General features: G+C 34.2%; 1 protein-coding gene across 1 annotated transcript; it reads right to left on the bottom strand.

The window, feature by feature from the left end:
- Positions 1-1,570: 1,570 nt before the first annotated feature.
- Positions 1,571-4,172, bottom strand: LOC116007670 (UPF0481 protein At3g47200-like). The gene is made up of 2 exons (XM_031248408.1): positions 4,091-4,172; positions 1,571-2,982 (listed from the first exon to the last, which is right to left on the bottom strand). Exons 1-2 carry the CDS (start codon positions 4,154-4,156, stop codon positions 1,660-1,662), a joined length of 1,389 nt encoding a protein of 462 aa, XP_031104268.1. The 5' UTR covers positions 4,157-4,172; the 3' UTR covers positions 1,571-1,659.
- Positions 4,173-14,544: the final 10,372 nt, after the last annotated feature.

The following is a 14,544-nucleotide window of genomic DNA, read 5'->3' as shown; positions in this document are numbered from 1 at the left end:
TGCACTCCAACTCCGCTTGTGAGTTCTTCCCCGAAATCAAAGCCATTTTCCACCTTTTTGCACATCTTTTTACCTACAAAACAATTAACAAAGCGTGGAACGGGGTCCGATGGCAATAACAAGCATTCTAACGCAATTAAGGGTCAAATCAAACATAAAAGCCATCAAATGTGCACTAGATGATCCAAGAATGACCTTGTAAAGATGGCATCTTTTGCACTTATCAACCATGAACCTACTTGTGCTCATGGAAAAATTTCACAATTGTTCTTTGTTATTAGTTTGGACTTATTTTAAATTGAGAAATTTAAAATATGCATTGTTCGTTGACTTATTGTAACTTGGAGAGTATGGTTGAGTGAAATGGACTCATTCACCCTTCACCAAACGGCAATGATTTCATTTTTTCAAAATCGAACCCGAATCAAACCAGATCTAGGTTGAAACTAAACTCTTTCAAATTGAACTAAACTAAAAATGAAAACCGAATAATTTCATTTTTCTCAAAACCAAACCCAAATCAACCTGAAAAAATCAAACTTCCCACCCACTTAAGTTGAGGTTAAAGGTTCAAAAATAAGTTTATTTTTGAAATATTAAAATTAAAAGTAGGTTGGTGGGTTGGCGAGTTTGGCATACCAACCCATTTTTTATGGGGTTCTATTGTCCTTTGAAGCTTTGATGGTTCTATGGGGATTCAGATTAACCTTTAGGTGGCCCGGGTTCACAGGCAAATTATCATATCGACGACTCGATGAGGGGTGCATTTTATTTTGTTGACTCTAATGCAAAATAATACGAGTTAACATACATATTATGCGCATTTAATTAATAGATTATGTACCTATAAGTAAATTGGAGATACATATGTTAATTGCAAGCACATAATTCATTAATTGTAGACACATAACCAGAGTCCATAATACAATGTGAATCTTGTTCCATAGTATAACAATTGCTGGTTCAACAAAGTATTTTCTAGATGAATCCTATTCCATTGCACATAATTCATTAACTGTAGACACATAACCAGAGTCCACAACACAAGGTGAATCATGTTCCATAGTATAAGAATTGCTGGTTCAACAAAGTATTTTCTAGGTGAATCCTGTTCCATTGCACATAATTCATTAACTATAGACACATAACCAGAGTCTACAATACAAGGTGAATACTGTTCCATAGTATAACAATTGCTGGTGCAACAAAGTATTTTCATGCATACATGCAGATAGACTATAAGGGTCGTTTGACAACTAAAATAGCTAGTTGATAGCTCCCTTGAATGAAGTGATTATTAAGAATTTGTTTGAATTGCTAAATATAATGCTTGCACCTCTCAACTTATTTGATAATGAGCCCAGGGTTAGAAAAGTAAGATGGAGAGTTGCTTGCTTTTGCTAGTACAAACACAACTACAAATAATACACATCAATCATTATAATAAGATTATGTGAAAAATTACATGGTTAGTTGTGATAATCTATGGAGTGTGAAGTGAAAATAATCATGTCTTAGTTTTGATTGCTATCAACGCGAGTGCAATATAATAATAATAATTCATTGCATAAACCACTTGAAAATATACATACATACATTCTATTCTAACATTCAATTCTAACAACGTAACACACTAGATAGCTTATTGGATTGATGAAATTACTTATGCAGTTGAAGCGCAGATAGGACAGTCTGTGCAATAGCGAGCGAAAGAAGCAGTATAGCAGCAAAGGTAGAAATCCCTGCCCATGGACTGTTAAAATAATCGCGTCTTAGTTTTGCCATCGCCGCATTCCAGGATTTTTTGCAATGTCGATCCAATTCTTTGTACACATCACTGTAATAGAAGTCTCCACTGTGATACGTAACCTCTTTGCAAAGGTTATTAAAAAGACAAGTCACTTCTTTGTCATCTCCCAGTCCATTTATAAAAACATCTTTAAGACGAAGTAAGTTGACATCCTTCTCTGTATTAATAAGATCATCCATGAACTTGGCATAATCTGTGAAATACATGGGATACACATCCTGCGAATGTTGCTCGTAAGCAATGAGATTTCTTAAGAATGTTTCTGTTGAATCATAGAGAGCGAAAGAGGGGATCTCTAATACGCCTCCGTGATTGAACTTTATATCAAATAGACTTATGGTTTCATCAGAAGAGGTGTTACTAATCTTGCCAACCTTTTTGAAGTGAACTCCAGCTTCTTGAAGCTCACTTGCAGTACGTATACTGCATAATTCAACCTCATGATCTTCTGTACTTTGTTGTGGTTGGGGTTGGCAGAGAATGTGCACTATCTGAAGTAAATGCTTTATCTCTTGGGGGTTGAGCTCAGTATTGAGTAGGGAGATAATTTTCATCCCCTTTGTTATCTGACTCCGAAATGCAATTTTCACCATCTCTGAGAATTCTAGGTTGACAGGTTTAATCAGCATGTCATAGAGTGCTTGCAGAACAAAGAAGGGGAGTTGGTTTTCCAGGAGCAACATGTCACGAACAATATTACCTACCATCCCTTTAATCATGAAAATGGGATCATCCTTGTATTCTTGTCCTCCGCCAAGCACTCGAAGAAATGATCTACTAACAAATTCCACTATAAAGCAACCATCAAGCAATAACATCTTTACGAATTCATCCCCACTAACTTCTTTTTCTATCTCATCACCATAATACCTCTCAGCTCTGCCTTCCAACTCCTTTAATTTCTTCCAACACTCCTCCACACCCACTCCTTCTGCTTCGTTTAAAAGGGACTCTGTATACAATTCCTTCAACATTTCCATCTTCCTCAACTCCGGCTTCCCATGATGGTAAGGCCCGATGGATATTGTCAAAGGTGTATAAGCCTCTGGGTTTGTTTTACGCAGCCTCTCGTGCACTTTAAATATACATGCTTCTGGAGATAATTTTTTTACATTTTTAAGCTTTTCCGAAACGATTCTTAATGGTTCGCAGTTTGCTCCCTCCATGTCTTCCTGTTACGTTGATGAATTGTAGTCAGTATTAGAGTTCAAAGTGTATATATATATATAGAATTTTGTTCCTAAATTTTGCATCTATGTCAAATTTAAGGTTGGTGATTTTCCGCCTGGTTTTGTGCTTAAGGTGCGTGGTTTGTGTGCTTAAGCTGTGTGATTTGTATAATTAAGGTGCGTGGTTTGTGTACTTAAGGTGCGTGATTTTAATGTTTAAGGTGTGTGGTTTATGTACTTAAAGTGCATCATTTAAAAACATTAGGTGCGTGATTTGTGTTCTTAAAGTGCTTATTTATTTGTGTGCTTAAGGTGCGTAGTTTGTATACTTAAGGTGCATTGGTCTAACCCTTAAAGTGTGTGTTTCTATCCCTTAAGGTGCGTCATTGTTATAAACTGAAGGTGCGCTATGTTAATACTTATGATGCGCCATTATTTTAACACTTAAGGTGCATTGTTTTAATACTTAAGGTGCGTGTGTTTTATCTCTTAAGGTGCGCCATTTTTAACTTATGCTTATTCCTTCCAGACGCGTGTTTTTTTTTTATTTTAATTTTCATTGATTTGAGCCGTTGATCTAGATTTGATCAACGACTCAGATCTAACTGCACAACCGCACCTGATACCTATTCCACGCCTAAACCCGTTCATATATATATATATATGTTGTCGATATACCCAATTTAGTTGTTAGAATCAATAACTATTATAGTCGATGATTGAATTGAGTATGAGGTTCAATCTTGTGACTGAGCACAAGGTGCTTAGCAAACATAATTGCTTTTGTTTACCACTCCTACATACAAACTAAACTAATGATTTTAATATGGATCAAGCTACATGACCAATATTTTTTTTCACCATCTAATATGATAATATATGATTTTTTTTAATTTTATTTTTGTAACGTAGGGTGAGATTAGTCAATTCACAATACTCAATTAATAAAAGTTTTATTTTCTCGTCAAATGATAAATGATTTTATTATATTGAAAATTTACTATAAAATTCAGAGAGTGAGGTCAAATCTCTGACATTTGAACATAAAATCAAAGGTTAGTATTTGCTTGACCATAAGGTCTCGAACATTTGTAAAAGAATGAGCACAAACCTTCTCATTTGTTGAAGTTTGTTCCTGTGGATTGTCGCCAATATGAGACGCCATGGCATTGCTCATCAAGTATGTCTATGAAACTAAGCTTGTTGGAAAGCGTGCTTGTATTCAATAATATTTTGAGATGCAACAAAAAATACATGAAAATAAGGAAATAAAAACTGGATCATATGAAATCTTCAGGTGTGTAATAACTTTTCTATAAGTTTATTAAGACCTATGAGATATAAGAAGATATACGAAAATCTCGGGTTGCTCTGCGAAGAATTCCCTTGTTAAGTTGTGTAACTGAGAATTTTATCTAAAGATATATCCTCTAGTATTTACTCCAAATAACATAAGAAAATAGGACATCAATGAAATTAACTTTTCATCTCTTAGACTTTTATCAGTGTAAAATCTTTCATCTCAAACCTCTTTTAGAGCATTTGTCTGACTCTTCTCAGATCTTTTCAAGATCAATCTTAGATCACTTTCTGATTACTAAGACTCATCTCATGTGTTCTCCAAGGATGTATATATATATATATATATATATATATATATATATATATATATATATATATATATATNTATATATATATATATATATATATATATATATATATATATATATATATATATATATATATATATATATATATATATATATATATATATATATATATATATATATATGTTCAGGTGCGATTGTCATTCCCAGGTGCGGCTGTGTGGTTAAATCTGAGCCATTGATCTTGCCTAAATCAACGTCTAGGATTAACAGTGATTAAAAAAATACACGGTGACAATTTGGTCTTTTTGCATCTAGGTCAAATTTAAGGTGCGTGGTTTTTGTGCTTAAGGTTAGTGATTTTTGTACTGTGTGGCTTAAGGTGCGTCAGGTGTTGAAAACTTAAGTGCATTGATCTAAAGCTTTAGGTGTGTGGCTTTCCTTCTTAAGGGGCGTGGTTTGTCTACTTAAGATGCGTGAGTTGTTAAAAATTAAGGTGTGTTGGCCTAAAGCTTTATGTGCGTGATTTTCCTTCATAAGGTGCGTTGTTTTTTTTTTTTTTCTTAAGGTGCNCTTCATAAGGTGCGTTGTTTTTTTTTTTTTTCTTAAGGTGCGTGATTTGTATGCTTAAGGTGCGTCAGTTGTTGAAACTTAAGAAGAGCCATTTTAAAACTTTAGGTGCGTGATTTGTGTTCTTAAGGTGCTTTGTTTATGTGCTTAAGGTGTGTGATTTGTGTACTTAAGTTGCGTCATTTTCACGCTTAAGGTGCGCCTTTTTGAGTTAACCGCACAACCGCACGGGAAGCTATACTCGCACCTGAACCCTTCCATATATATATCCATAATCAGGTGAGAACTTGTGGACAAATCCAAATCATTGATCTGCAAGATCTGATGGATGGGACATCAAGTAAAAAATGAACGGGGTCATTTTTATAAATATTATGAAGTTTTGTTTATTTTCAACCGTTAGATCTATTAGATCAATGGTTTGGATTTATCTACACGTTTCTCATCTAGGGCATGGTTCTCACTTGATTATATATATATATATATATATATAGGGTCATGTTCAGGTGTGGCCGTGCTCTTAGGTGTGGCCGTGCGGTTTACACCACTCAATGTTAAGAAATGCACCACTCAATGTTACGGAATACACCACTCAGTGGTGTATTTCTTAAATATGAAATACACCACTCAATGTTATTGAGTGGTACATTCCGTAACATTGAGTGGTGCATTTCTTAACATTGAGTGGTGTAAACCGCACGGCCACACCTAAGAGCACGGCCACATTTGAATAAAAATCTATATATATATATATATATATATATATATATATACTATTTTGCAGCCATTAGATTACAGCAAGTCAGCAAATCCACGCTCAATATGTATGTGTTAAAATACACACCATTCTACGTATTAAAATGCACCAGAAGACATATTAAACATACCATTACACACTATAACCAAATGCACCTATTCACTTAAAATGTATCAACATACGTAATAATTAAAACGCATCATTCTACGTATTAAAATGCACCACAACGTGCCTCATGTCAGATTATAAACATGCACTATTACACATATTAGAAAACATGTGCCTAAAATATGCACCATTCTAGTATTAAAATGCACCACAACGTGTGTTAAAATGCACAATTCCACTTATTGAAAATTCCATCGCAGATTATAAACATGCACTATTACACTTATTAGAAAACATGTGTTAAATTACACACCATTTTACGTATATTAAAATGCACTAGAGGACGGATTAAAACACACCATTCCACAACACAGTTAAATGTACCAACATACGTAATAAAACGCACCACAACATGTATTAAAACGCACTACACCATGTACTAAAATGCACAATTTCAATTCACGTAATATAGATACTAAAATTACTATAACACCCTCCACTAAACATATGCGAATTGCAATTTCCTAAACGCTAAAATTATATTACCACCGTTAGATTACTTCCATCCGACGACAAAAATGCAGCCACACGGCTGCATGAGAGCTTTAGGCCACATATGAGCCAATATATATATATATATATATATCCAAACTCTAAGGAAAAGTTACTTGGATGTTACATGGTGATAATTTAATCTGACATGAGAAAATATACTTACATAAACCATGTATGTAGATTTTGTAATAAAAATGTATCTCCGTAGGTTATGTACTGCATGCAAATATTTGTGTAAGAATTATATATATATATACATTTATACCTTGAATGCATACGTCTATGCATACAGGTACAAAGTATATATATTATAGTTTTCCACCTCTTAAGTTTGCCAAGAAAGTATGGACTTTCCTAATTAGTGACCTCTGAATGTTAATTAACATGGAATCATAGTTGTGATTATTTTAACTATCTGAAATACACATGAACTCACTCAAGACATGCCACAATAATTAGGGGCGAGCAACTTCACAAATAAGAAATTATATGTCTGTAATTTGAAACTTTGATTGAAAGCATGAATGAAACTGAAAAATCAACGAAGCATCAAGCATACATACCTCACTGCAGCCTTTGACACAGGAGTATTTGTTGCCAAGGTTTATTTGGCATTTGGTTGCTTTTTATAGATAAGAAATCGTAAGTAATGCTTTTTATAGATAAGAAATGGTTGGATTTCAAGGTGTTGAAGTTTTTTGCTTTCTCCATTTTATTTTATTTTATTTTATTTTTTTTTTATTTTTTTATTTTTTTTTGGTTTATAGCACAGATTCGCCAAGCTAGCTTTAGTTAATTCCCCTCCACCGATTGACTTCGACTTCAGAACCCAAATTCTGGGGCCGCCATAGCGGAAACTCAACCTGAGTTGCTAGACTTGGGTGATAATGGAATCTTGGTTCAGTTGATTATATTGTCATCAGGAAGAGCCGAAGAGCCAGTATGGACCAGTTCCACCTTGGCGCACTGAGTTTGTGGAACCTGATGCCATTTGGTTTATTGGAACAACACATATATATATACTTGTCAAGATTCCGCGGTTGATGTTGAGACGGTTATTCGTCTTGTCAGACCTGACAATATAATGTTGCTGTGGAGCTCTGCACGAGCAAGCAATTAATTAAGCTAGTTAGCTAGCTATACACTGTTTTCCATCTTTTAATTTCCTTAACTTGCCTGTCAATTCGTCACACACACACACACACACACACACACACACACACACACACACACACACACACATATTAAGCAGTGTTGCAAAAATCCCGCCTAGGCGCCGATTAACCCCCGCCTAGGCGCTAGGCGCTGGTCGACCGCCTAGCGTATCACATTAAATGGTGGTCTAGGCGGCTGGCCGGCTAGGCGACCGCCTAGGCCGCTTAGGCGCTGACCGCCTAGGCGTCGACTAGACCGACTAGGCTTTCTAGTCGGTCGATTAACTATTGTTCTTTTTTTTTTTTTAATGGGTTATTTCACTCAAAACAACATCGTTTTGAGCGAAATAATCCTAACTTGTACAAACTTTAGATATTTTTTAGGTTAATATTTAATATTTTAGTATTAACTATTAAAGTATTATATACTTTATAATTATTAGTCTTAAAAAATTAAAAATACTTAAACAAATTTTTTAAAAATAAAAAATAAAATAAAAAAATACACGGGCGCCTAGCGCCGATTAATCCCCGGCTAGGTGTCCTAGGCGCTAGGCGCTCCCCGAGCGCCTAGCTAGGGAGCGCCTAGCGATTTTTTCAACCATGATATTAAGGATCAAATTAGGACCTATACTTAGGTGAGGACCCTATGGACTTATATGATCATTTTGATTTAAATAATTCTGAGTAATTCTATGCAATAGATTATATATATATATATGTGTGTGTGTGTGTGACTGTGTGTGTATGTACATATAAATACTTATACATACATATATGATGCAAAGAATTTGCACTAGCATGTTAAAGGGAGAAAAGAAGATTGGAAAATTGGGACACCCGGCCCAACCGATTCTCCTCAATAGAGGAACATTAATAGGATGTTTCTTGAATTCGATTGTGAAAATAGAAATTAACCTTAGACTTGGGCTATGTACAAATGGAATGAATTCTCACGGCAATATGAGCAGTCCACATAGCTAGGGGTGGGCGTAATTTGGATTACCCGAACTAACACCCGAAATCCGAACCGAATTTTAAATTTTGGGTGAACCCAAATAGTTATCGGTTCGGATATTTTAAATTTTGGTATATCCGAATATAAATTTGGTTCGGATATCGGGTGTTAAAAAATTTACCCACACCCGACCCGAAACCCGAACTAACCGAAATTTTATTATAAATATAATAATATATATTATATATTTAGTTATCAATGTATTTCATAATTAATAATATATTAATTTTAAAAAGTTTATTGGTTAATTATTACTATTTGTCTTATTTTTAGTTTGATAGTATATGAAAAAAATATAAATAATAAAATAATCAAAACATAAAAAAAATTAAAATTGATAAAAATAAAATTTTGGGTATATCCAAACTAACCTGAAATAAACCCGAAATAATTTCACCCGAACCGAACATATCCGAATTAAATTTGGTTCGGATATCGGGTGTCAAAAACATCACCCGAAATTTTCGGATATCCGAAATAAAATTCGGGTATCACCCGAACCGAACCGACGCCCACCCCTACACATAGCACTTGGTCAGTTCTTTTAATAGCTTACAATCTTCCTCCATGGTTATGTATGAAGCGAAGTACATCATGTTATCTTTGCTGATTTCAAGACTTAAACAAACTGGAAATGACATAGATGTATACTCGACCAAGGACTTTTCACCTTGCAAGTCCCGTGTTCGGGCTTCTCGATCTAGAGACCATATTTTATTAATCTTTCGATCGGATTGATCACGCTTCTTCTCTTTTACCTTCTTCGGGGCTTTTTTTTTTGGTCAAGGGACCGTTCTTTGTTAATCTTCTGATTGAATTAGGATGCTCCTCCTCTTTACCCTCTCCGGGTTTTTCCTGTCTAGTGACCGTTCTTTTTCGATCTTCTCATCGTAACCGATGACACTTCTCCTCGCCAGTCTAGAGACAGTTGTTTTTCGATCTTCTAATCGTTACCAATGACACTTCTCCTCGTCGGTCTAGAGAACGTTATTTTTTCGATCATCTGATCGTAACCGAGGATGCTTCTTCTTGTCGGTCTAGAGAGTGCTGTTTTTTTCTGATCTTCTGATCGTAACCGAGGACGATTCTCCTTGTCGATCTAGAGACCGTTGTTTTTCGATCTTCTAATCGTTACCAATGACACTTCTCCTCGTCAGCCTAGAGAACGTTATTTTTTTGGATCTTCTTATCGTAACCGAGGACGCTTCTCCTTGTCGGTCTAGAGACCATTGTTTTTTCCGATCTTCTTATCGTAACCGATGAGAGTTCTCCTCGCCGGTCTAGAGAACATTATTATTTTTATCTTCTGATCATAATCGAGGACGCTTCTCCTTGTCGGTCTAGAGACTGTTATTTTTTCAATTGGTCTACTAATTTGTTTAATCGGTTGATCAAGCTGTTGCTAAGCGATATGATGCTGCTTACTGCTGTTGGTGCTAATGGCATATTGGTAAAGGTCGGAACGACCGTGTACAAGGGTGGTTGAAATGTGAATTGTTGAGGAAAAAGACCCGCCATGGAAGGACCTGGAAGCGAATACCTACATTCGAGCGGGGCGGGATTCCATTCGGGGATATAGCCACACATTAAAGGATTCGCTACCCAGCTCGGGGTGAATGGATGTATTACACCTGTCATAAATGTGCTGAGACCGGTTATACCGGTAGAGGTCATTTCGGGTTGCGCTGTTGTAGTTGACGCTTGCCGAAGCGATAGCTGGGAGCGGAGGTCCAATCCCACTTACTCAGAATTCTGCTCTGTATCATAGATGAATTGTTGCATGGTTGAGGACTCGAGACGAGCTTGCAGCAACTTCTGCCGATCCCCACGAACGACGCCAAAATGATGTTGTAAATTCTACAAAGTATCTATATTTGTACTAGTATGTAGTCAGTAAGTACATTGGAATACGCTCATATATCTTTTTGTATGATGTTGGGCTCGAGAAAGAGACGGTTGTGGCCAGAGGTTCCCGAGCTAGTAGCAATGGTGTGGGAATTGCCCAAAGGTCCTTTACACAAGTGCCTCGCGAAGTATTTATAGGAGATTTGGAAGAGACACATGCCGAGGGGCTAGCATGCTTGCCACATGTCTCACATGCACGAAGTGGGCTCGGACCGAAGGAATAACGTCCATGTGTCACGATATGTCTGACTAACCAATAATCAAATGGGCTCGGTTTAAGCTATTCTAGACGCAAGAGGAGCTCGGATTAGGTCGGGAAATGGCCCAGGCTTTGAGGAGATTCGTATCCTACCAGGTTCTTGGATGAAAGGGTCCATAGACCAGGATATATATCCGACCAAGTTCTTGGATATATATCCTATCAACAGGTCCTTCAAAATGACTCAACTAAGATTTTAATTAAATCATATATATAAATGCCCATTGCCGGTAAACCACAAAGATAATGTTATTTTTGCATGATACTTCAAGTTGAACAACATAATCACAAATTTCACATAATTTTTTGAGAGACATAAATCTCATATTCAAAGAATATATTCACACTGACATTTATTAGAAAATGATTTATCTACATAAATTTTAACAAGGTGAATTCAACATGTATAACTTTAACATTTAAAGTTATTTCAAGTTCACTATTTTTCCTTCCACTTGAGGAAATTCATAAACTCATATATAGCATTGATATAATACAAATTTTAAATTTATTCTAAAAAAAAATAAATAGTCCCCATTTATTTATAAAATGGTAATTTAAATCATTGCTATTATTATGTACTTAATATAAAATGGTAATCTTAAAAACTCCCAAGTCAAGTGGTGAAACCGAAGTTACTTACAAACCACATTCCTAGACAGTGTATTAAAGAATGATTTTAAACTTTCCATTGAGGATATGACTTTTTCAGTTCTATTAACAATTTACAATATTTAGATACACATAAAACTTTAATATGTGATTTAGTAGATACATTGTACATGGCGCACATGATGACTATGGTGCTTACCATTACGAGTCATATGGCCACCACAATTCTTGTAGTCGTCAAGCCATTTCAGTAGATCAAGTTTTGACTTTCTTCTTTTCAAAAAAAAAAGTTTTGACTTTCTTTTCTATATCTTAATAATCTCTGAGTATCTATTTTTTTGTTTTTTTTTTTTGGTTTTTTAATGGACTATCACTATTATGTGTGGAAATTACTCATACATGTAGTCCCTCTATAGTACACCTCAAAAAATTTATATAGATTTTATGAAATCACAAAAATATATTCATGCATGTATATTTTATCTTACACCTCTTAAAAGGCTAATCACATATATAAGCAATTTCTATCCTCAAATAGCAAAGAAAGTCACATCATTCTTTTAAAGGCTCTAAGCCTAAGAAATGCATGCAAACCGATAAAAATAATAACATGAGATTTTGTAAATCAAGATTAATCATTTATATCCTGGAGATTAATCATATCGCATTCTGCAAATTCATAGGAAAGGTTTTGAGCATTAACAATGTGCAACTAATACAAAATGAATAATCACACACATTAAAGAGTTAATATATAATTCTTACCTTTAGATTGTATGATCTAGCTCGTAGAATTATTTGGGGAGGTGGAGACTACCCGCCTCGATGGCCCGACGTTAACAACAATATGCCTTGGAGCATAAATGCACGTCCCCGGAATATGAATGCACGCTTAGGCGCCCGTCTATTATTTATTTATTTTTTTTATTTTTTAAATTCTTAAGACGTGATAATTATAAACTATTTAATAGTTAATACTAAAAATATTAAATATTAACCTAAAAAACACATAGAGTTTGAACAATTTAAGGTTATTTCGTTCAAAGCAATGTCTTTTTGAGTTAAATAACCCATTTAAAAAAGAAGGGAACAATAGCTATTCAGTAGACTAGGTGACCTAGTCGGTGTCTAGGAAGCCTAATCGATGCCTAGTCGGCCTAGAAGGCCTAGCCGGTCAGCACCTAAGCGGCGCTTAGGCGGCCTAGTCGGCTGCCTAGCCAGCAAGCCACCTAGACCACCGATTATGATGATACGCTAGGCGGCCGGTCAGCGCGCTGATTAATCGGTGCCTAAGCGGGATTTTTGCAACACTGATTATAACAATAAATCCTAGTCGCTCACTATGGTTAAAATAAATCCAAGAATTATCTACTATACTAATAAGAGCCAAAGAGAGTTAGGCCTAAAATGGGTAGAAAAAATGGCGGTCAAATTATTTAATCAAATGGATGGTTCAGATGAATTATTCAATCAAATAGATGGTTAAGATAATTCATATTAATATTATTAATAGAGATTACCTAATTTAACCTTACTTTTATGATTATCCGTTAAGTTTTCCGTTAAATATTCTCTTCTCCGTTAATATTCTGTTAACTTTTAACTTATCCATTAATTTCTATAAGAAAGGTCTTAGGTTCGAACCTCATCTCAGTCAAATTTGACATAATTAAGTTTCTCACTCTATTTACTCTTATTAAATTAAATAAATTAGTAGCTACAACAAAAAATGATACATATGTATTTCTTTAATTTAGAATTATGTGTCTACAATACTTTTATTTGAAAAAATTATTCATTATCAAAAAATATTAAATAAGAGAAATAATTTCATTAGTTATATTGTCTTTATTTTCTCTCATGCAAAGATTCTTTACATTCAAATTTATCAATTGATATTCATTACATTGTCAATTATCTTATTTTTACAATATCTTGTAATTAAATATCGAAGTTATAGTACGAAATAATGTTATATATTTATTTACCAAGTATTTTATTAATACTATGAAAAAAAATTTTAAAAAAATTTGAAGCTAATTATATTAACTACTTGTGGATTGATTGACAAAGAGAGTACTCAAATAACCCAACTAATTGAAGCGGAATCGCTCTATTTTACTTTTATTGAATTAAATAAATTAATAGTTACACCAAAAAATGATAAATATGTATTTCTTTAATACCATGAAAAAAAATAAAAAAGAATAGTTTGAAACCAATCATATTAACTACTTGGAGGATTTGTTGACAACGAAAGTACTCAAATAACTCATTACCCAGCAAATTGAAGCGAGAAACTACCTTTTAATATCTTTGGAATATATAATATTTTAAATTTTCAAATTTTTATTAATTTATTTAATCTTTTTTTCTTAAACTAGGGATTTCTTTATCCACAATAACTCATTCAACAATAATGGTTGAACCAAATGAACCCCAAGCAGAACACCTAAAGGAAAGTCCATAGCTCCTATATCATAATCTCATTGCATGACGTTGTCATCTATGCTACCAACAATAACCGAATTGCAAATATCGCACTACCAACAAAAAGGAAGAGAACAAATAGTAAAGATGAAGACAATGACAATGTTACTCATAAGAGAATTAAGAACACTTAGAAAAATTCAAATAAAAAGTAGTATTTATTTAGACTATCATTTTTAGACAAATATTTAGACTATCGATTTTACAAGGTTGCAAACATTTATTTTAGTAATAATTATAATGAATTTTCTATATTATCTTGGATTCATATACTTTGAGTTAGATATTTAAATAAAAAAATTCGACATTCAATTACCCATGTATAAACTTCTCCTATATAATCTTGCATTAATATACTTTTAAATATTTATTTAAATATAAACATTGGACATTAACTCATTAGTGCAATGCGCATATAAAACTAGTTATTTAATAAATGAGAACCACAAATTCTTTTGGTGGCTTGCATTTTTTCTAACAACTTCGACTTCAGAACCCAAATTCTAGGCGATTCTCGGGCGGCCACGTTG

The sequence above is a fragment of the Ipomoea triloba genome, chromosome 15 (assembly GCF_003576645.1).
Source record: "Ipomoea triloba cultivar NCNSP0323 chromosome 15, ASM357664v1".
NCBI classification, from domain to species: domain Eukaryota; kingdom Viridiplantae; phylum Streptophyta; class Magnoliopsida; order Solanales; family Convolvulaceae; genus Ipomoea; species Ipomoea triloba.
Note: the sequence above shows the minus strand (reverse complement) of the source record. Positions and strands in the feature narration are given on the sequence as shown.

Coding starts and splice junctions, on each gene's coding strand:
- LOC116007670 (XM_031248408.1), bottom strand. CDS start 4,156: ATGAGCAATGCCATGGCGTCTCATATTGGCGACAATCCACAGGAACAA. Junction 2,983..4,090: donor AAACTTCAACAAATGAGAAG/GTTTGTGCTCAT, acceptor TCAACGTAACAG/GAAGACATGGAGGGAGCAAA.